The 25,563-nt window shown below is 38.0% G+C and overlaps 1 protein-coding gene across 2 annotated transcripts in view; it reads left to right on the top strand.

The window, feature by feature from the left end:
• The window catches only part of ATP7A (ATPase copper transporting alpha), a 142,912-nt gene that overhangs the window by 106,814 nt on the left and 10,535 nt on the right, over nucleotides 1-25,563 (top strand). For both annotated transcript variants that reach the window (XM_030849614.2, XM_060292366.1), the window contains 9 exons: nucleotides 79-304; nucleotides 2,690-2,923; nucleotides 4,067-4,158; nucleotides 5,913-6,040; nucleotides 14,783-14,937; nucleotides 15,150-15,284; nucleotides 17,305-17,499; nucleotides 19,070-19,252; nucleotides 20,956-21,172. In XM_030849614.2, coding sequence (XP_030705474.1) covers nucleotides 79-304; nucleotides 2,690-2,923; nucleotides 4,067-4,158; nucleotides 5,913-6,040; nucleotides 14,783-14,937; nucleotides 15,150-15,284; nucleotides 17,305-17,499; nucleotides 19,070-19,252; nucleotides 20,956-21,172 — 1,565 coding nt within the window. The remainder of the gene's footprint in view (nucleotides 1-78; nucleotides 305-2,689; nucleotides 2,924-4,066; nucleotides 4,159-5,912; nucleotides 6,041-14,782; nucleotides 14,938-15,149; nucleotides 15,285-17,304; nucleotides 17,500-19,069; nucleotides 19,253-20,955; nucleotides 21,173-25,563) is intronic.

Below are 25,563 nucleotides of genomic sequence, written 5' to 3'. Positions count from 1 at the left end.
CAAGTTATATTTCCTTATAGTGCATAGAATCTTTAACCATTACCTATTTACTCAAATGATTTTTCTCTTCTATATTAGATGGCGACGGGCCTTTCTTGTGAGCCTGTTTTTCTGTATTCCTGTAATGGGGCTGATGATATATATGATGGTTATGGACCACCACCTTGCAACTCTTCACCATAATCAGAACATGAGCCAAGAAGAAATGATTAGCATTCATTCTTCTACGTTCCTGGAGCGCCAGATCCTGCCAGGATTGTCCATTATGAATTTGCTATCTTTTTTATTGTGTGTACCTGTACAGGCAAGTGAAATGTTAGCAAGTATATTTGTTAATAATGAAAAATAGCCAAAATGTGATAGGTGAGGCTATTTTCAATTGTACAACAAATATTGGCCAGAAGTACGATCATTTTATGCTGGATGCTTTACAAAAATAATCTTAAACTGAGTGGTTATAGATAATAATAAATTCCATTTTAACCCTGAAGGATACTGTTTAATGACAAAGCAGAGAATAAGAGTTCAATTCATCTTCAGTTATGAATTTGGTATTCATATCTGCTATTGTATGTAACTTTATATTTAAAGTTATTATAATAATAAAATGTTATACTTTATTTTATTTTTATTGTCTTTTTTTAACTTTTTATTTTATATTGGAGTACAATAGATTAATAATGTTGTGTTAGTTTCAGGTGTACAACAAAGTGATTCAGTTATACATATGCATGTAGGAAGTCTGGGATTGACATGTACATGCTGCTATATTTAAAATGGATAATGGCCAACAAGGACCTACTGTATAGCACAGGGAACTGCTCAATATTCTTTTTTTTAACTTTTTATTTTATATTGGAGTGTAGCCGATAAACAACGTTGTGATAGTTTCAGGTGCACAGCAAAGTGACTCAGCCATACATATACATGTATCCATTCTCCCCCAGATTCCCCTTCCATCCAGGCTGCCACATAACATTGTCTGCTCAATATTCTGTAACAACCTAAGTTGGAAAAGAATTGATAAAATGTTGTATTTTATTTCTTTATATTTATATTTTATATTAAATGCATTAAAATTCTCTTTATATAAATTATATTAAATATATTTTATTTTAATATATTTATTATTAATTTATTCTGTAAAATAATCATAATAGTTATATTATTTCTCCATGGCACTTAAGTTCATTACTCTCTGTATGTTTTTTTTTAATTTTATTTTATTTCTTTTTTTTGTACAGCAGGTTCTTATTAGTTATCCATTTTATACATATTAGTGTATATATGTCAATCCCAATCTCCCAATTCATCATCCTCCCCTGGCCCCCACTTTCCCCCTTGGTGTCCATACGTTTGTTCTCTACATCTGTGTCTCCGTTTCTGCCTTGCAAACTGGTTCATCTGTACCATTTTTCTAGATTCCACATATATGCGTTAATATACGATATTTGTTTTTCTTTTTATGACTTACTTTACTCTGTTTGACAGTCTCTAGGTCCATCCATGTCTCTACAAATAATCCAATTTCATTCTCTTTTATGGCTGAGTAATATTCCATTGTATATATGTACCACATCTTCTTTACCCATTCGTCTGTCAGTGGCCATTTAGGTTGCTTCCATGACCTGGCTATTGTAAATAGTGCTGCAATGAACATTGGGTACATGTGTCTTTTTGAATTATGGTTTTCTCTGGGTATATGCCCAGTAGTGGGATTGCTGGGTCATATGGTAATTCTATTTTGTTTCTTGAGGAACCTCAATACTGTTCTCCGTAGAGGCTGTATCAATTTACATTCCCACCAGCAGTGCAAGAGGGTTCCCTTTTCTCCACAGCCACTCCAGCATTTATTGTTTGTAGATTTTCTGATGATGGCTATTCTGACCGCTGTGAGGTGATACCTCATTGTAGTTTTGATTTGCATTTCTCAAATAATTAGTGATGTTGAAAATCTTTTCATGTGTTTCTTGGCCATCTGTATGTCTTCTTTGGACTTTTCAACTCTTCTTTTGAGATAAACTTTTACTGTGGAACACTTCCATCTAATAGATCTATTCCTTTTTCTGATCCTTATAAAAAGCAATAAGTATTTTTAAAACATCTTAGTATGTTTCTCTATACTAATGAACAATAAGCTTTTCGGTTATGTTTCCTAACGAAAACAGTGGACAGATCCAATAGCTTGTGATAGGTTGAATTTGAAAAGAGGGAGGTGAGTTTTATATAAAAAATCATTCTCAAAAGAATGTAATTCTTTTCCTGGTTCTTGTTTTTGTTGGCTTCAAAAAGAAGAATCCGAGAACCACTTGACTTTCTTTATATTATGGAATATCCATTGGATCATAGCAGAGAGCTGCCAAGGGCTTGTACAGCAATTTGAATCCACTCCCCCACACGCACACACACACGTATCTGCTAAAATACAAGCACTATTGTTTCAGCTTAAAAAAAAAAAAAAAAAACTCTCCTTAGGGGAATTTCCCATGGCCCAGGTTCGATCCCTGGTTGAGGAACTAAGATCCTGCAGGCCGCATGGTGCAGCCAAAAAAAATAATCTCTCCTTAGTTGTTTATGGATTAAATAAAAGCCAAAGGAAATTAACATTGATACTATATCTTAGTTATTGAGGTATATATGTGAATTTCAGCTTTTTGTAAAAGCACTAATCACTGTTTCTATATTACAGTTTTTTGGAGGCTGGCACTTCTACATTCAGGCCTACAAAGCACTGAAACATAAAACTGCAAATATGGACGTACTGATTGTGCTGGCAACTACCATTGCATTTGCTTATTCTTTGGTTATTCTTCTGGTTGCAATGTATGAGAGAGCCACAGTGAACCCTGTTACTTTCTTTGACACACCTCCTATGCTATTTGTGTTTATTGCACTAGGCCGGTGGCTGGAACATGTAGCAAAGGTAAAGTAAGAAAGGGTGACATTTATTAAAATCTTGGGTGGGTAAATGACCATAATATTTTCTAGACCAATTATTGGAAATATACATTGATTTATGTAGTTAACGATGTACTAAAAGAAGTATTTTTGTTTTGGCAGTATTTTAGGTTAAATATTCCTTTAGAAGATTTACCAAATTTATGGAATTAATACTTTAGATAATATAGTGTGTCCTTGTTTATTTTAAGAGACATTTAAGAGTACTTATTTTACTTATATCACATTATTAATGGAAAAATTGATGCGACCACAGATTTAAAATAATGATGGAAAAAAATTCACCCACAATCCCATGGTATAACGGAAATCACTTTCTAATCCTGTTCTACATACGTTTATATTTTACGGTGTGGCAAACATGGTATCCATACCACTTTGTGCCCTTAACACTTTAAAGTTTTTTCCCCATTTTTGCAGTCTAGATAATTACTCAGTGTTTCTGAATAATATTCTCTTAAATCAATGTGCTATAATTTACTAAACCATTCTGATTTTATTCTCAATTAGATTGTTTCCAGAGTTTAATTTTAGGTAATCCTGCATTAAACATGGTTAATAGTTATTTCTACTGAATTACTATCTTAGGATAAATTACAAAGGATATGATTAAAGGGCATAAATCTTTCTATGGCTCATGCTACTAATCTTAACAATTTTTGCCATCAAGGGTATGTTAGTGAAGTAGTTTTACTACAACTTCATCAGCACTGACTCCTATCTAAATTTTTGCTAAGTTAGTAGGCATTAAATGGTATCATAGAGTTGCTTTAGTTTGCATTTCTTCCATTAATAGCAGAGGTAAACATTTTCTACACAGCAGGTATTATATTTCTTCTTAAATGAATTGCCTATTTATGTCCTTTGCTCATGTACCTATTGGGTTCTGATGTTTTTCTTATTAATTTACATTATTTATTTATAAATTATACCTAATAATACATTTTATATTTTGTGTACTTCATATTTTCAAAGTGAAACATTTTCTGATTTGAATTAATTAACATTCCTAAAGCTGTCTTTTAAGTAAATGTTAAAGATTATGCCTTTATTTTACATAAGACTTTTTCTTCCTTAGCATTGTTAACGTATGTGTTTTAATTTATAGGGCAAAACATCAGAGGCTCTTGCCAAACTAATTTCACTACAAGCTACAGAAGCAACTATTGTAACTCTCGACTCTGATAATATCGTCTTGAGGTATTTACCTTCATTATTCTTCCTTCTCTTTTTAACTTCTTAGGAAAAATATCAAATATACACAGAAGTAGAGAGAAAGGTATAATGAACTCACATAATCTATCTCCCAGATTTAACAATTATTCACATTTTGCCACACTTTACTTTGTCTATACAATCTATTTTTCTTTCTGTTGTTGCAGGAGAATTTTAAAGTAAATCCCAGTTATATGGTTATATGGTTATATGGTTTTACTGCAGATATTCCTGTTGTATTTCTAAAAAAGGACATAGTCTTATATAATCATAATGCCCATACTGCATCTAACAAAATGAACAATTATTCTTTAATGTGATCTAATACACAGTCCATATTAACATTTCTCCTGTTGTCTCCAAACTGTTTTAAGTTTCTTTGTTTGAAATGGAATTCAGAAAAGGTCCATGTGTCACTGCATTTGACTGATATGTTTGTTTGTTTTAAGTTTTGAGTTTTTTGTTTTGTTTTGTTTTGTTGTGGCTGTGTTGGGTCTTCATTGCTGTGTGCGGGCTGTCTCTGGTTTCAGCGAGCAGGGGCTACTCTTCGCTACAGTGCACAGGCTTCTCATGGTGGTGGCTTCTCTTGTTGCAGAGCACGGGCTCTAGGTGCACAGGCTTCAGTAGTTGTGGTGCATGGGCTCGGTAGTTGTGGCTCGCAGGCTCAGTAGTTGTGGCGCACGGGCCTAGTTGCTCCACAGCATGTGCAATCTTCCCGGACCAGGGATCGAACCCGTGTCCCCTGCATTGTCAGGCAGATTCTTAACCACTGCGCCACCAGGGAAGCCCCTGTTTGGGTTTTTTTTTGATTTTTTAATTGAGTTATAGTTCATGTACAATAGTATATAAGTTACAAGTGTACAATGTAGTGATTCACAATTTTTAAAGATTATACTCCATTTATAGCTATTATAAAATATTGGCCATATTCCCCATGTTGTACAATATATCCTTGTCACTTATTTATTTTATACATAGTAGTTTGTACCTCTTAATCCTCTACCCTATATTGTTCTTCACCGTTCCCTTTTCCCACTGGTAACCACTAGTTATTTCTCTACATCTGTGAGTCTGCTTCTTTTTTGTTGTACTTACTAGTTTGTTGTATTTTTTAGATTGCACATATAAGTGACATCATACAGTATTTGTCTTTCTCCTGACATGTTTGTTTTAATGTAGAATAGCTCCTCTCTCCAGTTCTCCCTCCCTTGTTCCTCCCTGCTCCTCCCTCTCCATACATTTGACTTGGTAAAGAAACATCTATCAGTAGTCCTTTAGAAAATCCCACAGTCCAAATTTGTCTCTGTTTCTGTCTGGAATCATTTAACTTGTTCTATAACTCCTATATTACCTGTAAACTGGAAGTTAGAGCTAAAGACTTGATTAGATTTCATTCTTTTGTATTTCTCATTCCTTTCCTCATAAAATTATTTAGGCAAATGCATACAATAAATTAGTTCTTTTGTTCAGTAAAACCCATTACATTCTTTCTAAAGCTTTCATTTATTAGTTCAATGACTATTCAACAAATATTTAGAGTGCTTCTTTGTGCTAGCTACTGAGCTATTCCCCAACAGTGAAAAAGACTGACACTGTAGTTCCTAACTTAAATGTTGGTTTTAACTTCCATTGGTAGCAATTATGGGGCCACAAGCTTGATGTCAACTAAAAAGCTTGCATGGAAAGATCAGGGGGAGAAGCATACTGTCATGGTGCTTTTTATTTTAACTCATATCCAGTGAAGAGCAAGTGGATGTGGAGCTTGTACAACGTGGAGACATCATTAAAGTGGTTCCAGGAGGCAAATTTCCAGTGGATGGGCGTGTTATTGAAGGACATTCTATGGTAGATGAGTCCCTCATCACAGGTATGTTCTTTCAGAGGATCATGACATGAAAGTGAAGTGAATCCAAAGTGTTAATTAAAAATAGGCATGAAAGAAGTCCAAAAGATGGCATACTAGGAGGATGCAGAATTCGCATCTCCTCACAACTAGGGCACCTACCAGGCACCAGTGGGGAACCACAGACACCTAACGGGATGGGAGGAACCCCCAGCCACCGGGTAGGACATGGGGCATGGGGGGAGTGAAGGGGGAGGAGAAGTGGAGGTGGGATGGGACTGGCGCCCCTGAGGGGCAGGGATCCCACACCCGAAGGAGGAAATTAGGGAACCACTGGGAGGACAGAGGATCAAAAGGGAGCATGGCCAGGCTTCCCCTGCTCACTTGGGCCCTGGAACCTCCTGAGATCCCGGGCCTGATTCTCTGCCCACCTAGGCCCCCTCCAGCCGTGCAGGTCCTGAGGGAGTGGGAGGGAAGGGGGAGCAAAAGTAAAGTCCGGACCTCTGGGACTGGCACCCCTGAGGGGTGGCTGGGGGAGGGGAGGCGTTCCTACACCCAGTGGGACCCACCCACGTTAGGAGTCCATCAGGAACAGGGGAGACCCTGGGGGAGGCAGTGGGGGAGGGGCAAGAAGGAACGGAAGGGAAGGGGCCAGTGCTTTCCCTGTCCACTTAGGCACCGGGGCATCTGTTGGGCTCCCAGGCCTAATCATCTGCCCTTGGAGCCTCCCTCCTGCCACACAGAGCCCAAGCCCTGCCCCCCACCCCCACCCAGGGCCCTACCTCTACACTCGGAGACCCCCTCCAATGAGCTGGGCCTAAACCCCACCCACACACCCTCACCCAGGGCCCTACCTCCAAACTCGGGAACTCCACACTCCAGAGGCCCTCATTTCCACGTGCTGCCTGTCCCCTTTAGCGCAGGTCCTAAGCAGAGGCCCCTCCCCATGCTTGAATGTCTCCCCGTCTAGGCCCCACCCCACGCTCAAATGTCACTTCCCCACCCGCCTAGGTCCTGCCGCACCCTAAACCCTGCACCTGCCTAAGTTCCACCCCCCTTAACTCCACCCCCATAGCCAAGTCTTTTTTATTTTTTTCTTTTATTTTTGTAATTTTATTTTATTCTTTTTACTTTGTTAGTGATCTCTCCTTTTGGCTTCTTCCCTGCCCCCCACCTTGTTTTTTTTTCTTTTTTCTGTTGTGGTTTTATTTTACCTTGTTGCAGTTGTTTCAATTATAATTTTATTTTTCCTAATACAATTTTTATCTTTCTAATTTTATTTTATTTTTTATTCGTTGATATTGTACTGCTCCTTTTTTCTTTCTTTCTACCTTTTTTTTCTTTTTTTACCACACCACAAAGCTTGCGGGATCTTGGTTCCGAGGCTGGAGGTTTGGCCTGAGCTCCTGTGGTGGGAGCTCAGAGTCCAAGCCACTGGACTAACAGACAACCTCAGACCCCAGGGAATATCAATTGGAGTGAGGCCTCCCGGAGGTCCTCATATCAGCACCAAGACCCAGCTCTATCCAACTGCCTGCAAACTCCAGTGCTGGATGTCTCAGGCCAAACTACCAGTAAGACAGGAATACACCACCACCCATCAAAGAAAAAAAAATGAAATGACAAAAAAATATGTTACAGATGAAGGAGCAAGGTAAAAAACTACAAGACCAAATAAATGAAGATGAAATAGGCAACCTACCTGGAAAAGAATTCAGACAAATGATAGTAAAGATGATCCAAAATCTTGGCAACAGAATGAAGAAAATACAGGAAACATTTAACAAGGATCAAGAAGAGCTAAAGAGGAAACAAACAGTGATGAACAACACAGTTACTGAAATTAAAAATACTCTAGAAGGAATCAGTAACAGAATAACTGAGGCAGCAGAACGGATAAGTGACCTGGAAGATAAAATGGTGGAAATAACTGACAGGGAGCAGAATGAAGAAAACAGAATAAAAATAATTGAGGACAGTCTCAGAGACTTTGGGGACAACATTAAATGCACTAACATTTGGATTACAGGGGTCCCTGAAGAAGAAGAGATAAAGAAAGGATCTGAGAAAATATTTGAAGAGATTATAGTCGAAAACTTCCCTAACATGGGAAAGGAAATAGTCAATCAAGTCCAGGAAGCACAGAGAGTACCATGCAGGATAAACACAAAGAGAAACATGCTGAGACACATTAAATAACTATCAAAAATTAAATACAAAGAAAAATGTTAAAAGCAGCAAGGAAAAAGCAACAAATAACATATGAGGGAATCTCCATAAGGTTTACAGCTGATTTTTTGGCAGAAACTCTGCAAGCCACAAGGGAGTGGCAGGACATATTCAAAGTGATGAAAGGGAAAATACTACAACCGAGATTACTCTACCCAGCAAAGATCTCATTCATTTTTTTTTCTTTTGTTTTTGTGGTACGCGGGCGTCTCACTGTTGTGGCCTCTCCTCTTGTGGAGCACAGGCTCCGGACACACAGACTCAGCGACCATGGCTCACGGGCCCAGCCGCTCCACGGCATGTGGGACCTTCCCAGACCAGGGCACGAAGCGTGTCCCCTGCATCGGCAGGCGGACTCTCAAACCACTGTGCCACCAGGGAAGCCCCCTCATTCAGTTTTGATGGATTAATTAAAACCTTTACACATAAGCAAAAGTACAGAGAATTCAGCACCACCAAACCAGCTTTACAACAAATGCTAAAGGAACTTCTCTAGGCAGGCAAAAAAAGAGAAGGAAAAGACCTACAAAAACAAACCCAAAACAATTAAGAAATGGGAATAGGAACATACATATCAGTAATTTTCTTAAATGTAAATGGATTAAATGCACCAACCAAAAGACATAGACTGGCTGAATGGATACAAAAACAGGACCCATATATATGCTGTCTACAAGAGACCCACTTCAGACCTAGTGACACATACAGACTGAAAGTGAGGGGATGGAAAAAGATATTCCATGCAAATGGAAATCAAAAGAAAGCTGGAGTAGCAATTCTCATATCAGACAAAATAGACTTTATAATAAAGACTATTACAAGAGACAAAGAAGGACACTACATAATGATCAAGGAATCAATCCAAGAAGAATATATAACAATTGTAAATATTTATGCACCCAACATAGGAGCACCTCAATGCATAAGGCAAATGCTAACAGCCATAAAAGGGGAAATCGACAGTAACACAATCATAGTAGGGGACTTCAACACCCCACTTTCACCAATGGACACATCATCCAAAATGAAAATAAATAAGGAAACACAAGCTTTAAATGATACATTAAACAAGATGGACTTAATTGATATTTATAGGACATTCCATCCAAAAACAACAGAATTCACTTTCTTCTCAAGTGCTCATGGAACATTCTCCAGGATAGATCATATCTTGGGTAACAAATCAAGCCTTGGTAAATTGAAGAAAATTGAAATCGTATCAAGTACCTTTTCTGACCACAGTGCTGTGAGACTAGATATCAATTACAGGGAAAAAAATGTAAAAAATACAAACACATGGAGGCTAAACAATACACTAGTAAATAACGAAGAGATCACTGAAGAAATCAAAGAGGAAATCAAAAAATACCTGGAAACAAATGACAATGAAAACACAACAACCCAAAATCTATGGGATGCAGCAAAAGCAGTTCTAAGAGGGAAGTTTATAGCAATACAGTCCTACCTCAAAAAAAAGAAAAATCTCAAATAAACAAACTAACCTTCCATCTAAAGCAATTAGAGAAAGAAGAACAAAAAAACCCTGTAAGTTAGTAGAAGGAAATAAATCTTAAATATCAGATCAGAAATAAATGAAAAAGAAATGAAGGAAACAGTAGCAAAGATCAGTAAAACTAAAAGCTGGTTCTTTGAGAAGATAAACAAAATTGATAAATCATTAGCCAGACTCATCAAGAAAAAAAGGGAGAAGACTCAAATCAACAGAATTAGAAATGAAAAAGGAGAAGTAAAAACTGATACTGCAAAAATACAGTGGATCATGAGAGATTACCACAAGCAAGTCTATGCCAATAAAATGGGCAACCTGGAAGAAATGGACACATTCTTAGAAAAGCACAACCTTCTGACACTGAACCAGGAAGAAGCAGAAAATATAAACAGACCCATCACAAGCACTGAAATTGAAACTATGATAAAAAATCTTCCAACAAGCAAAAGCCCAGGGCCAGGTGGCTTCACAGGTGAATTCTATCAAGCATTTAGGGAAGAGCTAACACCTATCCTTCTCAAACTCTTCCAAAATACAACAGAGGGAGGAAGACTCCCAAACTCATTCTATGAGGCCACTGTCACCCTGATAGCAAAACCAGACAAGGATGTCACAAAAGAAACTACAGCCCGATATCTCTGATGAACATAGATGCAAAAATCCTCAACAAAATACTACCAAACAGAATCCAACAGCACATTAAAAGGATCATACACCATGATCAAGTGGGGTTTATCCCAGGAATGCACGGATTCTTCAATATACACATATCAATCATTGTGATACACCATATTAACAAATTGAAGGAGAAAAACCATATGATCATTTCAATAGATGCAGAAAAAACTTTTGACAAGATTCAACACCCGTTTATGATAGAAACTCTCCAGAATGTAGGCATATAGGGAACCTACCTCAACATAATAAAGGCCATATATGACAAACCCACAGCCAACATCATTCTCAGTTGTGAAAAACTGAAACCATTACCCCTAAGATAGGAACAAGAAAAAGTTGTCCACTCTCACCACTATCATTCAACAAAGTTTTGGAAGTTTTAGCCACGGCAATCAGAGAAGAAAAAGAAATAAAAGAAATATAAATTGGAGAAGAAGTAAAACTGTCCCTGTTTGCTGATGACATGATACTCTACGTAGAGAACCCTAAAGATGCTACCAGAAAACTACTAGAGCTAATCAATGAATTTGGTAGAGTTGCATGATATAAAATTAATGCCCAGAAATCTCTTGCATTCCTATACACTAATGATGAAAAATCTGAAAGAGAAGTTAAGGAAACACTCCCATTTACCATTGCAACAAAGAGAATAACATACCAGTAATAAACCTACCTAAGGAGACAAAAGACCTGTATACAGAAAACTATGAGACACTGATTAAAGAAATTAAAGATGATACAAATAGATGGAGAGATATACCATGTTCTTGGATAGGAAGAATCAACATTGTGAAAATGACTATACTGCCCAAAGCAATCTACAGATTCAGTGTAATCCCTATCAAACTACCAATGAAATTTTTCACAGAACTGGAACAAAAAATTGCCCAATTTGTATAGAAACACAAAAGACCCTGAATAGCCAAAACAATCTCGAGAAAGAAAAACGGAGCTGGAGGAATCAGGCTCCCGGACTTCAGACTATGTTACAAAGCTACAGGAATCAAGGCAGTATGGTACTGGCACAAAAACAGAAAGATAGATCAATGGAACAGGATAGAAATCCCAGATATAAACCCACACACCTATGGTCACCTTATCTTTGATAAAGGATGCAAGAATATACAATGGAGAAAGGACAGCCTCTTCAATAAGTGGTGCTGAGAAAACTGGACAGCTACATGTAAAAGAATGAAATTACAACATTCCCTAACACCATACACAAAAAATAAACTGAAAATGGATTAAAGACCTAAATGTAAGGCCAGACACTATTAAACTCTTAGAGGAAAACAGAGGCAGAACACTCTGTCACATAAGTCACATCAATATCCTTTTTGACCCACCTCCTAGAGAAGTGGAATTAAAAACAAAAATTTAAAAATGGGACCTAATGAAACTTAAAAGCTTTTGCACAGCAAAGGAAACCATAAACAAGACGAAAAGACAACCCTCGGAATGGAAAAAATATTTGCAACGAAGCAACCGACAAAGGATTAATCTCCAAAATATACAAGCAGCTCAATATCAAAAAAACAAAGAACCCAATCCAAAAATGGGCAGAAGACCTAAATAGACATTTCTCTAAAGAAGATATACAGATTGCCAACAAACACATGAAAGGATGCTCAACATCACTAATATTTAGAGAATTGCTGATCAAAACTAAAGTGAGATATCATCTCACACCAGTCAGAATGGCCATCATCAAAAAATCTAGAAACAATAAATGCTGGAGAGGGTGTGGAAAAAAGGGAACACTCTTGCACTGTTGGTGGGAATGTAAATTGATACAGCCACTATGGAGAACAGTATGGAGGTTTCTTTAAAAACTACAAATACAAGTATCATACGACCCAGAAATCCCACTACTGGGCATATACCCTGAGAAAACTATAATTCATAAAGAGTCATGTACCACAATGTTCATTGCAGCTCTATTTACAATAGCCAGGACATGGAAGCAACCTAAGTGTCCATCATCAGATGAATGGATAAAGAAGATGTGGCACATATATACAATGGAATATTACTCAACCATAAAAAGAAACGAAATTGAGATATTTGTAGTGAGGTGGATGGACCTAGAGTCTGTCATACAGAGTGAAGTAAGTCAGAAAGAGAAAAACAAATACTGTATGCTAACACATATATTTGAAATGTAAGGGAAAAAAATAAAAGGTCATGAAGAACCTAGGGGTAAGACAGGAATAAAGACACAGACCTACTAGAGAATGGACTTGAGGATATGGGGAGGGGGAAGGATAAGCTGTGACAAAGTGAGAGAGTGGCATGGACATATATACACTATCAAACGTAAAATAGATAGCTAGTGGGAAGCAGCCGCATAGCACAGGGAGATCAGCTTGGTGGTTTGTGGCACCTAGAGGGGTGGGATAGAGAGGGTGGGAGGGAGGGAGATGCAAGAGGGAAGAGATATGGGAACATATGTATATGTATAACTGATTCACTTTGTTATAAAGCAGAAACTAACACACCATTGTAAAGCAATTATACTCCAATAAAGATGTTAAAAAGAAAAAAAAACTACAATGAGGTATCACCTCATACCGGTCAGAATGGCCATCATCAAAAAATCTGCAAACAATAAATGCTGGAGAGGGTGTGGAGGAAAGGGAACCCTCTTGCACTGTTGGTGGGAATGTAAATTGATACAGCTACTATGGAGAACAGTATGGAGGTTCCTTAAAAAACTAAAAAGAGAACTACCATATGACCCAGCAATCCCACTACTGGGCATATACCTCAGAAAACCATAATTCAAAAAGTCATGTACCATAATGTTCATTGCAGCACTATTTACAATAGCCAGGACATGGAAGCAACCTAAGTGTCCATCGATGGATGAATGGATAAAGAAGATGTGGCACATATATACAATGGGATATTACTCAGCCATAAAAAGAAACAAAATTGAGTTATTTGTAGTGAGGTGGATGGACCTAGAGTCTGTCATACAGAGTGAAGTAAGTCAGAAAATGCAAAACAAATACATATGCTAACACATATATATGGAATCTAAAAAAAACCCAAAAGGTTCTGATGAACCTAGGGGCAGGACAGGAAGAAAGACACAGACATAGAGAATGGACACGAGGACACGGGGAAGGGGAAGGGTAGGCTGGGACGAAGTGAGAGAATAGCATTGACATATATACACTACCAAATGTAAGATAGATAGCTAGTGTGAAGCAGCTGCATGGCACAGGGAGATCAACTCAGTGCTTTGTGAACACCTAGAGATGTGGGATAAGGAGGGCAGGAGGGAGATGCAAGAGGGAGGGAATATGGGGATATACATATGCTTATAGCTGATTCATTTTGTTATACAGCAGAAACTAACACAACACTGTAAAGCAATTATACTCCAATAAAGATGTTTAAAAAAATAGACATTAAAGGTGAAGAACTTTTTGTAGAAACTATGGACCGAGTAAATAATGAGCGAAGAGAATATGAGTTTTTTAAAGAATGTATTAAATCAGTTTCTGCAGATTTTCTTTGTGGTTTTATTTATGCTACTGAAGGCTCTTTTCACTGAGGATTGTTAATTACTAGAATGTATAACCAGAGGAAGTTGTCACATTCTGCTGTAGAGCCCAGTAGACTTTGGCAAAGTTTCCTGAGCAAATACCTATTGGGTCTTCCTGCCCTAAAGACTGGTCTAGTCTGAGCTGGGATAGGACTCCAGGTTTTCCACATCAGGGTCAGCTCTAAAGAGAATAAGCCTGGAGTAATTTTAGAGATCTTAGATAACTAAGGCCAATACAGAGCAGAACCAAAATAACACCTTTCCTACTTCAGTCCTTACGATAGTGGCTCAGTTTATGAATTGTGTGGAAATAATTTAGGATTCTGTGTTTCTCAGTAGGGGTGCTATTGCTAGTTTGGATGGGACAGTTCTTAGTTCTGACTGACTATCCTACACATGGTACATTTAATATCCGTGACCCTGACCTACTAAATTGGAGTAGCAGTACCCCATGCTCCACCTGTAGTTATTACAGGCAAGAACTCTCTCCTACATTTATAAAGGCTCCTTGGGAACAGGTTGAGAAGCAATGATCTAAGACTAGGGTGGAAGTCCAAAAGTACCTGCCAATAAGAGTTAACACAGTAGGTTTTTCCAGTTTAAATTATATATCCCTGGGTTTGGCCCAGAACTGACATAAAGAAAAAGAGAGGGCAACCTTCAGCTAGGCATTTGTCCAGATTCTATTTCAGGAAATAAGAATCTCCTTTCTAGATATTGACAATTGACAAATAACTGTATATTTCAAGATAGTATTTATTTATGCTCCCTAAATGTATCTTTACTCCTTATATAGGGGAGGCAATGCCTGTGGCTAAGAAGTCTGGCAGCACAGTGATTGCTGGTTCCATTAACCAGAATGGGTCACTCCTTATCCGTGCAACCCATGTTGGAGCAGACACAACCCTTTCTCAAATTGTCAGACTTGTAGAGGAGGCACAAACATCAAAGGTAAATTAACTCCCTAGGAGAAACAAAGTATTTTCATGAAAGCCCACTCAGTATAAATCTTGATCTAGTTTTTATGTGTTCCTTTGATTAATTCTAGCTGTATTAATATGGAGTTTATTAAAATATTTGTGCTCAATACCAAATATGCTCTGTATTCATTATCAAAAAAGGAGACTTTGATATACATATCATTATTATTTTTTTAATTCTAGGCTCCTATCCAGCAGTTTGCAGACAAACTCAGTGGCTACTTTGTTCCTTTTATTGTCATTGTTTCCATTGCTACCCTTTTGGTTTGGATTATAATTGGATTTCTGAATTTTGAAATCGTGGAAACCTACTTTCCTGTGAGTGACTTATAACACCTTTTTTCATATGTAAAACTGTGTGAATCTTTTGCATAAGTAAGTAATTGGAAAATAATAATTACTGGTATCTTTAACAGACTGGAGTGAGAGGGTGATAAGAATAACATTTGCATTTCTGTAAATATAAAAGAAAACATAAAAGGTTTTTTTCATTATGACTTGTGATTTTCCAAAAGCAAGTACAGGCATACCTCGTTTTATTGCACTTTGCTTTATCGTGCTTTGCAGATATTGTGTTTTTTACAAATTGAAGGTTTGTGGCAACTCTGCGTCGAGCAAGTCTATCGACGCCATTTTTCCAACAGCATTATTTTTTAATTAAGGTATGTACATGTTTCTTGAGACATAATGATGTTGCACATTTAGTAGACTACGGTATAGTGTAAACATAACTTTTACATTCATTGGGAAACCAAAGAATTCTTGTGACTCACTTTATTTCGGTGGTCTAGAACTGAACCCACAATATCTCCGAGGTATGCCTATAGTGACCTTTCACATTTTATACTTAGTCTGAGTCCCAGCATGATTTTGCTTTCATAAAGGACAATGGATATATTGAGGAAAATCTTGGGATCTCAGCTCTGCCACATACCATCAGTGTGATCTTAGGTCAACTTGATTTCTCTTTGAGCTTCGGTTTCCTCACCTCTCAAGTGAGATTTTAATAATGCTCATCCAACATAACTTGCAGTTGTAAAAGTTAGATAAGATGATATATATTAGACACACTTTGTAATTTATTAAGTGCTTTATAAATATAATATTAATGTCTGCTTTTCTCTAGTTCTATGATGTTCTCTAACGTATGGTGTCATAAAGTGGTAAAGTAGAGCTGGACTGTACCTCATGTTAGAGATAAAACCTTTAAGTCACTGAATTTCTCTTATCTTCAGTTTTGTCATCTGTAATATAGTGATAATAATACCTAAATTTCAGGGTTGGAATTAGTGTAGGTGAAAACATACACTTATGACATATATGAAAGCATAAGCTTAGATGTCTATGAAAATCCCTTCCAACTCTGTCTCTCTCTCTATATATAACTCTTAGATGATCACTTAGTTTAAGTATTTGAGAACTTAGTAAGAACATAGCACTGTAAAACCATTATTACTAAGAAAGTCTTACTTTGTTGTGTTTCTTTTAAAAATGCCATGCTGTACACTGTTTCATGCTGTTTTTCCCTTCAATTAAAGAACAGGTAGAATCATAACATCTATGTATCTATTACATGATATGGTCATTAGTATAATATTAAAAAGTTTCTTTAAATGATTCATATTGGTTGAGTACTCATTGAACAAGAGGATTGCTGGGAAGTATTTTGGAACGTGTCTCCTTCAGGAATTTTTCTCATGAGTTCAGGGAGTCCTTAGGAGATTTCTCCTAATACTATCGATCATACTTAACCACAGAAGCAAATACTCAATGTCACTAAGAGCTATACTACCAGATATACTCAGTTCACGTTGTTTTGTCCAAAAGAATTTTATTGAAATGTGGTGAAGCAACCTTTGCAAACTGGGTGATTTTTTTCATTGTCTTTAAAGAATAGTGTGAAAGACAGCTTTATGGTGTTAGTATACAGAAGTACAGAATTATTTTTGTTCAGGATCAAATATGTTGAGAATTGGGTCGTATGTTTGCAGCTATATTTGAAAGTCCCTAATAAAACACTTATTCTCTCAATATGGGGGGGGGGAGTTGACTTTTATTATGTTCCTTATATTCACTCCATAGTTTGTAACTCTGGAATCAGCAAAATTGACATCTTGATTTTAGGACTGTAACTTGTTTACCAGTTATGTCAACAATATCTTATATTCATAAAAGAAAAAAAGTGTTTTCTTACTAATAGCTAAAACATATGTTGGTAGCTAAGCAGGATTATGTGTGACTCCAAAATTTTGGTTTTATTTAAATAGAGTTAAGCTTTGTTGCTTTTGTTTTATCCAGCTCTGAATCAGTAATCAAAATTCATGCATTTATTCTCAAGGGCTACAACAGAAGTATCTCCCGAACAGAAACAATAATACGCTTTGCTTTCCAAGCCTCAATCACAGTTCTGTGCATTGCATGCCCCTGTTCACTGGGATTGGCCACTCCAACTGCCGTGATGGTGGGTACAGGAGTAGGCGCTCAAAATGGCATACTAATCAAAGGTGGTGAGCCATTGGAGATGGCTCATAAGGTAAGATACTCCCCAGAACTAAGAGTTGTCTCATTCAAACTGGCAATAGCACCCGTATTGAAAAATAGAGTCTTAAATTATTTCTACATAGCCCATAAGCTGAGCCTCTTCTGGCACTGTCGTGAGGGTTGAGGTAGGAAAGGTGTCAGTTTGGTTCTGCTCTGGATTGGCCTTAGTTATATGAGACTTCTAAAACTACTCCAGAACTACTCTCTTTAGAGTAGACCCTGGTGTGGAAAACCTGGAGTCCTATCCCAGCTCAGATTAGACTGGTCTTTAGGGCAGGAAGACACCATAGATATTTGCTCAGGCAATTTGCCCAAGTCTATCAGGCTTCTAACCCGTTTGTGTGTGGCTCCATGTTTGTGCTGTTCGCCGTTAGATAGGGCTTGCTGTTCCTCTGCCTTTGCTGCCACCAGCTGACAGTTTGCAACTATGACTTGAGGAATATAATCCTGTCCCTGATCTCTCTCCTATTAGAATTTCCATCACAATCTCAATCAAGGCTATTTGACTTAAACTAAAACCATGTTCCTTCTAGTATGTTCTTATTATGAGGATATAAACTATAAAGAGATGCATGTAGTAAACACAGAACACAACTTAGAACAGATTTGGAACCTCATCTAGCCAGTGAATACAGGCTACTAATTTTTATAGTAATTTTAAATTTTGATATGATTTCAAACTTAAATAAAAGTTGAAAGAATAGTATAAAGAACTCCCATATACCCTTTACTGCAGATATGAAGCCCCTTTCCTAAGAACAAGGGCAGTCTCTTACATACCACAGTACAAAGATCAAAATCAAGAAGTTGATATTGATATAATACTCTTGTTTAATCTGTTGTCCATATTCCAGTTTCCTCAGCTGACTCCATAATCCTTTATAGCTGTTTTTAATTTCATCCAGAATCATGCTTTGTACTTAATTGTCATATCTCTTTTCATCTCAGTTCCTCAAGCTATTCATTTCTCAAGTTTCATTATCCGAGTTTACTGTGAGGTGACTGTTCTTTAGTTCCAGACTCTTCCTTTTTCCTACCTGGTCTGAGTTTCCCTCATTGGTTCCCTGAGCTGTCTCTTCTCAGGGCAGGCTTCTCATCTAGACCCAATAAAGTCAAAGCAACCCAGAAGGTCTTATCTGGTGCACACTTCAACTTAATTACTTACTTATAATCATTTGCCTACTGCCCAGATTTCCCCTACAGATCTATTCATTAGTACTGAAAGCCTTTCTCTTTCCCTAGAAGCACTAGAGGCATCTCTTAATTACCTATTAACAGTCAACTCTTAACAAGTAGTTCTAGTTATTTAACATATGTCCACAGTACGTTGAACATTTGCAAGGGAGGGCTATTAGGTGTAACTAAGGATATTTCTTCCCTTTTTCTCCCTTCTTTTTATTCTCCCAAAGACAGTTTATTTAGTCCAATTAAATCAGAGGTCAGCTTATTATGAAACAAGATAGTAATGTGTTTGTCAAAGTAAACCTTTTTCTCATTTCTGGAAAGCTGATACTAAGAATTATCAAGCCATATAGGTGCATTGTATTTTGATTTTCTTACAGGTAAAGGTAGTGGTATTTGATAAAACTGGAACCATAACCCATGGAACCCCAGTAGTGAATCAAGTAAAGGTTCTAGTGGAAAGTAACAGAATGTCATGCAATAAGATCCTGGCCATTGTGGGAACTGCTGAAAGTAACAGTGAACACCCTCTAGGAGCAGCAATAACCAAATACTGCAAGCAGGTACAATTTTTCCCTTGTTTATTCATGATTTACATATATATAGTTGGTATGAAGCTAGAGAGACTCATGTTTTCTCATTTTATTTTGTATGTCTTAATTTCTTCATGCAGGAAAGTATAAAGATAAAAACAAAAATTAACTATAACCCTACCACACAGATAACCCCAGTCAACTAAAAACTTAATATAGAAGTAATACATATTTATGGTAGGAAAATTCAGATAGTTCAGCATTACATAACGAAAAAGGAAAACCTCATTCCCTGCCCCCTTCCATAATTCCTCTCTCCAAAGTTTAACAAGTATTAACCTGTTAACAGTCTTTTTAAATAACAGCTTTATTGAGGTAAAATTCACATACCATAAAGTTCACCCTTGTAAAGTTACAATTCAATAATTTTTAGTATATTCACAAAAGTGTGCATCTGTTAACCATTTTTAGTTCATATACCAGCATTTATTATTTTTTAAACTTTACATAGAAAGGTGATACAATGACCAATCTTTGGTACCTTTTAAAAAGACTTTATTAAATGATTTTTCCATATCAGGACATATAGATCTGCCTCATTGTTTTTAATGACTATATTGTATTCTATTGTATGATTGGTTTTTTGGCCCTTACCATGTACAGTTAACATCCTTGTCAGCTTTTGCATATTTATCTCTAATGTTCAATGCCTATCAATGCAACTGCTAGATCAAAGGATACATGCTGTTAAATTCTGATGAATATTACCAATGCTCAAATGACAAATATTATCAACACCCACACAAAAAGGTGTACCAGTTTATATTTTCACGAGAAGTTGAATGCCCATTTCCCCACATTCTCACCAACAGTTTATTTTTTCCAATTCAATAAGTAAAAAATATTTATTCATTGATGGTTTACTTTGCATTTTTTAATTATGAATAAGGTTGAGCATCTTTTCACATGTGTATTGGCCATTTGAATTTCTTTTTCTACCCTGTTTGCTTGTATCCTTTGCCTATTTTTTCATAAGATTGTTTACCTTTTTCTCATTGATTTGTATAAGTTCTTTGTAAATTATCTCACATAGTTTTTCAGTTAGAACATGGCAGTTTCACCATTGGTGTTGCCATTTCTTTATTTCTTCTTTCCTTTTTACCTATTAACTATTACTGACCTGGCTTCTTTACACCCAAATCAAATAACAGAGAGGATGAAGATATAAAGAGACAGGAAACAGTGATGGTCATCAGAATTCTTTGGCTCACTAAGGACACAGAATCATACTAGAGAGACCCTCTGGTAACTGAAGGCCCTGTTCTTTGTTACCCTTTTCCCTGTACCGAATAGAAAATCTGACTTGAAAATAGAATTAAATATGTAACTTGTAATTCTCTACTGGAAAGGACAGAGAAAATTGATAAACCTTCCACATTTTCTTTCCTTAAAGTTGGTATAAATCTTATAAAGTGGGGTTTAAAATAAGTATTGTGAGGTTCTCCTCTAACTTTGAACATTATACGCAATGCTCTGTTCCTTCGTCCTTATCAAAAACCCACTGTCAAATAGGCAATGATAAGTGATAGTTTTATTTTAAACATTCAGAATTAACCAGGCATGTAGATTGTGTCTAAACATTTAGAATTAACCAGCAGTAATCTTTGATCTTGCTAATGAGGACCTTGGATTATTAGAACAGCAGAGGAAATCCTTCTGTTTCTATCCGTTAGGAGCTGGACACTGAAACCTTGGGTACCTGCATAGATTTCCAGGTTGTGCCAGGCTGTGGTATTAGCTGTAAAGTCACCAATATCGAAGGCTTGCTACACAAGGATAACTGGAAGATAGAGGAAAATAATATTAAAAATGCATCCCTGGTTCAAATAGATACAAGTAATGAACAGTCATCAACTTCATCTTCCATGATTATTGATGCCCAGCTCTCAAGTAAGCTAATTTTCTTTGTAGTACCAATTATGGGACAGTTATTAACAGATGTCTAACTTTATAATCTGAACTGTTATATAAGAAACAAGATTGGTGTCATGGTTTCATTTTTGTAAATCAGTTTCACTGTAGGCCTTCTAATTATTTTACTCAGTTACTCAAGAACATTTTTCAGCTGTGCTCCTTGATTACAGTAGAGGGTGATAAAGTCTAGCCTTAGCTGATCTTCCATCTTTTAGTTCAGCTTTCTTTCTTTTATTTCTCACCACAGCTGCTCCAAACCTTTTGTATCCTTCACAAGCTCCTGTGGCCTTCCCCCTAGTTCCCTAAGTAAATTGTCCTGCTTATTTTTCACACAGAAATTTAAGGTTCTCAGACATGTGTTCTTTCAGGTTTTTTTGCTCAGAATGTTTCCTTTTTCAGGGAAAGAAGTATCCCTCATCTTGCCTAATGAATCCCCTCATCTTTGCCCTAGATCCCACCCTCTCTTGATTCCTCAGGAACCTCATGCTCTGTTATGTCCCCTTGTTTCTTTTTTTTCCAACACACTGTCGTAGCTCCTTCTCCTAAACATATAAACATTTCTTCCATCAAAATCACTGTATTCCCATCTAGATTTTATCCTACCTTTCTTTTCCTTAATATCCAGACTTCTAGAAAGAGTAGTCTAGGCTGGCTGAATTCACTTCTTCACTGCACAGTTTGGCTTCTGCCCCATCCATACGAGTGAAACTGTTTTAAGTCCACTGGTGATCTCATTTAGTCCCCTCTCCAGTGGTCTTTTTTTTTTTTTTTTTTTTTTGCGATAAGTGGGCCTTTCACTGTTCTGGCCTCTCCTGTTGCGGAGCAAGGCTCCGGACGCGCAGGCTCAACGGTGGCTCATGAGCCTAGCTGCTCCGCGGCATGTGGGATCTTCCCGGACTGGGGCATGAACCCGTGTCCCCTGCATCGGCAGGTGGACTCTCAACCACTGCGCCACCAGGGAAGCCCTCCAGTGGTCACTTTTCAGTCTTCATTGCTGTATGACCTCGCTAAGGCATTTGACAATGTTGACCATTTCTTCTTTCCTAAAATGTTTTTCTCCCTTGATTCCGTGACCCTGCTTTCTCTAGATTCTCCTCTCACCTACCTGGCTGTTCTTTCTAATCCTCTTCTGATTCCTCTTTTCTCCTGGCTCTCACATGTTGGGTGTCCTCAGAGTTTTGTTCTTTGTCTTTTGTTCATTTTACATACTCTCTCTGTACAGTCTTTTTTTAAAAATTTTATTTATATTTTGGCTGTGTTGGGTCTTCGTTGCTGTGCACTGGCTTTCTCTAGTTGCAGCAACAGGGGGCTACTCTTTGTTGTGGTACACAGGCTTCTCATTGCGGTGGCTTCTCTTTGCTGCAGAGCACGGGCTCTAGGCATGTGAGCTTCAGTAGTTGTGGCTCGCGGGCTCCAGAGGGCAGGCTCAGTAGTTATGGCGCACGGGCTTAGTTGCTCCATGGCCTGTGGGATCTTCCCGGACCACGGCTCGAACCCATGTCCCCTGCATTGGCAGGCAGATTCCCAACCACTGCGCCACCAGGGAAGTCCTCTCTGTACAGTCTTGTTCATGCTTATCACTTATTCTACCACCTGTAGGTTTCCACTGCTCCTCTAAAATCCATATCTGCAGCCAAGGCCAGTTTCCCGAGTTTCCTGTTGGTCTATCCATCTGACCAAAAACATGCTATACATACCTAAGTGTGCCAGGAGCCCCCCTACCCATCTGTGCTTGAGTAATTTTTCTAACATGCAAACCTGAGTATATCACTTTCTGACTAATAGCTTTTATTGCAGTGGTTTATAACCTATTTTTGAATCATGAACCTTTGGAGGAAGGTGGTAAAAGCTATGCCCACCACTCAGAAAACTTCTGTTTTGGACGTTTGTATGTATCCAAAAGCCCCTCCATGGAAATCTGTTAAGGACCCTGGCTTTACAGGCTCTCCATCTCTGACAGGACAGAGTCCAGTCTCTGTGGATTTTGTTCAAGATCTGTTCCCCATGATACATCTCCTGCCTGCCTGCACCACCCATCTTGTCTTTTTCCACTGTCACCCACGTACACTGTGTTTTGTCCATATGGAACTACTTAGAGTTTCTCCTTACATCGTGTCATTTCATGCTCATTAGATCACCTCATTTGCTATTTTCTCATCTTTGAAGACTTAGCTCACATCTCTCTTTAGTGAAGCCTTCACTGACTGACATACATAGGCAGAGATATTTGCTCTTCTTTTTTAGTCATAACTGTACTTAATCTCTAGATGTGCTAGGCACGCTGCATGAGAATTCTTTATTTGCCTGCCTGTTTCTACTAAACTGTGATTTTTTTATTATCTGTCTGTGAACTCACAGTATCAAGCACACTGACACACAGTAATTTCATTCACCTGACAGGTTTTATTAAGCACTGTTCAAGACACTAAAGAATGAGCAGTGAGCAGAATAGACGAAGTCCCTATGTCATGGAGTTTACATTCCTGGTGGGAGAACACAAGACAGTGAGCAAATAAATAAGCAAATATAGTCTGTCTGATGGAGATAGTGCTGTGAAGAAAATGAAGAAGGGCAAGAGATATAAGGAATGCTGGGAGTAGCAGGTCCTGTTGATATAGGCTGGTCAGGGTAGGCCTCATTGAGAAGATGGTGTTTGAGCAGAAACCTGAGGAGGGGGAGGGAAAAAGTTATGTGAATATCTGTGATGAGAGCATTCCAGGAAGGAGGAATGTTAAGTACAAAAGCCTTGAGTCAGGAGTGTGCTTGACTAGTTTAAGGAACAAAGTGGCCAGAACAGAGTAAATGAATGGGAAGGACGTAAGGGATGAGGTAAGGACATTGAAAGGACTTTGGTTTTTACCCTGAGATGGAAAGCCGTTGGAGAGTTTTGAGCATAGGAATGACAGAATCTGACTTAACGTTTAAAAAGTATTATTTGGGCTGCTCTGGGAAAAATACACTGTTGCAGGGGGTAGGGGGAAGGGCAGAAGCAGGGAGATAAGTTAGTGGGCTATTGCCATAATCCAGGTGAAAGATAATGGTGGCTTGGACCAGTATAATAACAGTAGAAGCCGTTAAGAAGTGGTCAAATTCTGGACATATCTTTTTTTTTTTTTGGCTGCGTGACATGTCTTGTGGGATTTTAGTCCCTGACCAGGAATCGAACCCGTGCTCCCTACAACAGAAGCTTGGAGTCCTAACCACTGGACCACCAGGGAATTCCCCTGGATGTGAGCTGGCTGACAGATCTCACAGATTGGAAATGGGGAATTAGGCCAAAGTTTGTGGCCTAAGCAATTTAGAAGGATGGAGTTACCATTTAAACAAGATGGAGAAGATCACAGGAGGGGCAATATTGAGGAAAAGTGATCAAGAGATCAGTTTTTGATATGTTAAGTTTGAGTGCCTGTTAGGTATTCAAGTGGAGATGTCGTATAAATGGAACTATCAAGGAGGCAGGTGGCTGCACAAGTCTGGAGTTCCAAGGAAACAAACTGGGTTGGAGATGTAGACTTGGGAGTCATCCACTTATAGATCTGTGCTGGCCAATATGGTAGCCACTAGTTACGTGTGACTATTTAAATTTAAATTAATTAAAATTTAATTTAATTTAAAATTCAGCCCTTCAGCCATACTAGTCACATTTCAGTGCTCAATAGCCTCATGTTGTTAGTGGCTACTGTATTAAACAGAGCAGATGTACAACATTTCCATCATCACAGAAAGTTCTGTTGGACAGCGCTGATATAGATGGTATTTAAAGCCATGAGACTGGATAAAATCATCAAGGAGTTGGGAATTCCCTTGTGGTCCAGTGGTTAGGGCTTGGCGCTTTCACTGCCATGGGCCTGGGTTCCATCCCTGGTCGAGGAACTAAGCTACCACAAGCCGCGAGGTGTGGCCAAAAGAAAAAAAAATCATCAAGGAGTGAGAGTAGATAGAGGGGGAATGAGATTAAACCTGAAGAGGTTTAAGGACTGAGCCCTGCAACACTACAAATTAAGAGGTCAGGGAGATGAGGAAGGATCAGCAAAGAAGACAGAAGAAGTGGTGTGTGAGGAGGTAGCTCATAAGAATGTGGTGATCTAGAAGCCAAATGAAGAAAGTATTTCAAGGCGGGAATGATCAACTGTGTTAAAATGCTACTAATAGGGCAAGTAAGATGAGGATGAAGAATTACCCATTAGATTTATTAAAGATCACTGGTGTACTGTATGAGCAATTCTTTGGAGTAACAGAGACAAAAGCTGTATTTGAGTGGGTTCACAAGAGAATGGGAAGGTATGAATTGGAGGGCAGCCGATAGAGACAACACTTTTGAGAAGTTTTGCTATGAACAGAAGCAGAGAAATGGGGTAGTAACTAGA

Source organism: Globicephala melas, chromosome X (assembly GCF_963455315.2).
Source record: "Globicephala melas chromosome X, mGloMel1.2, whole genome shotgun sequence".
Lineage (NCBI taxonomy): Eukaryota > Metazoa > Chordata > Mammalia > Artiodactyla > Delphinidae > Globicephala > Globicephala melas.
This window is presented reverse-complemented; position numbering and strand designations above follow the sequence as displayed.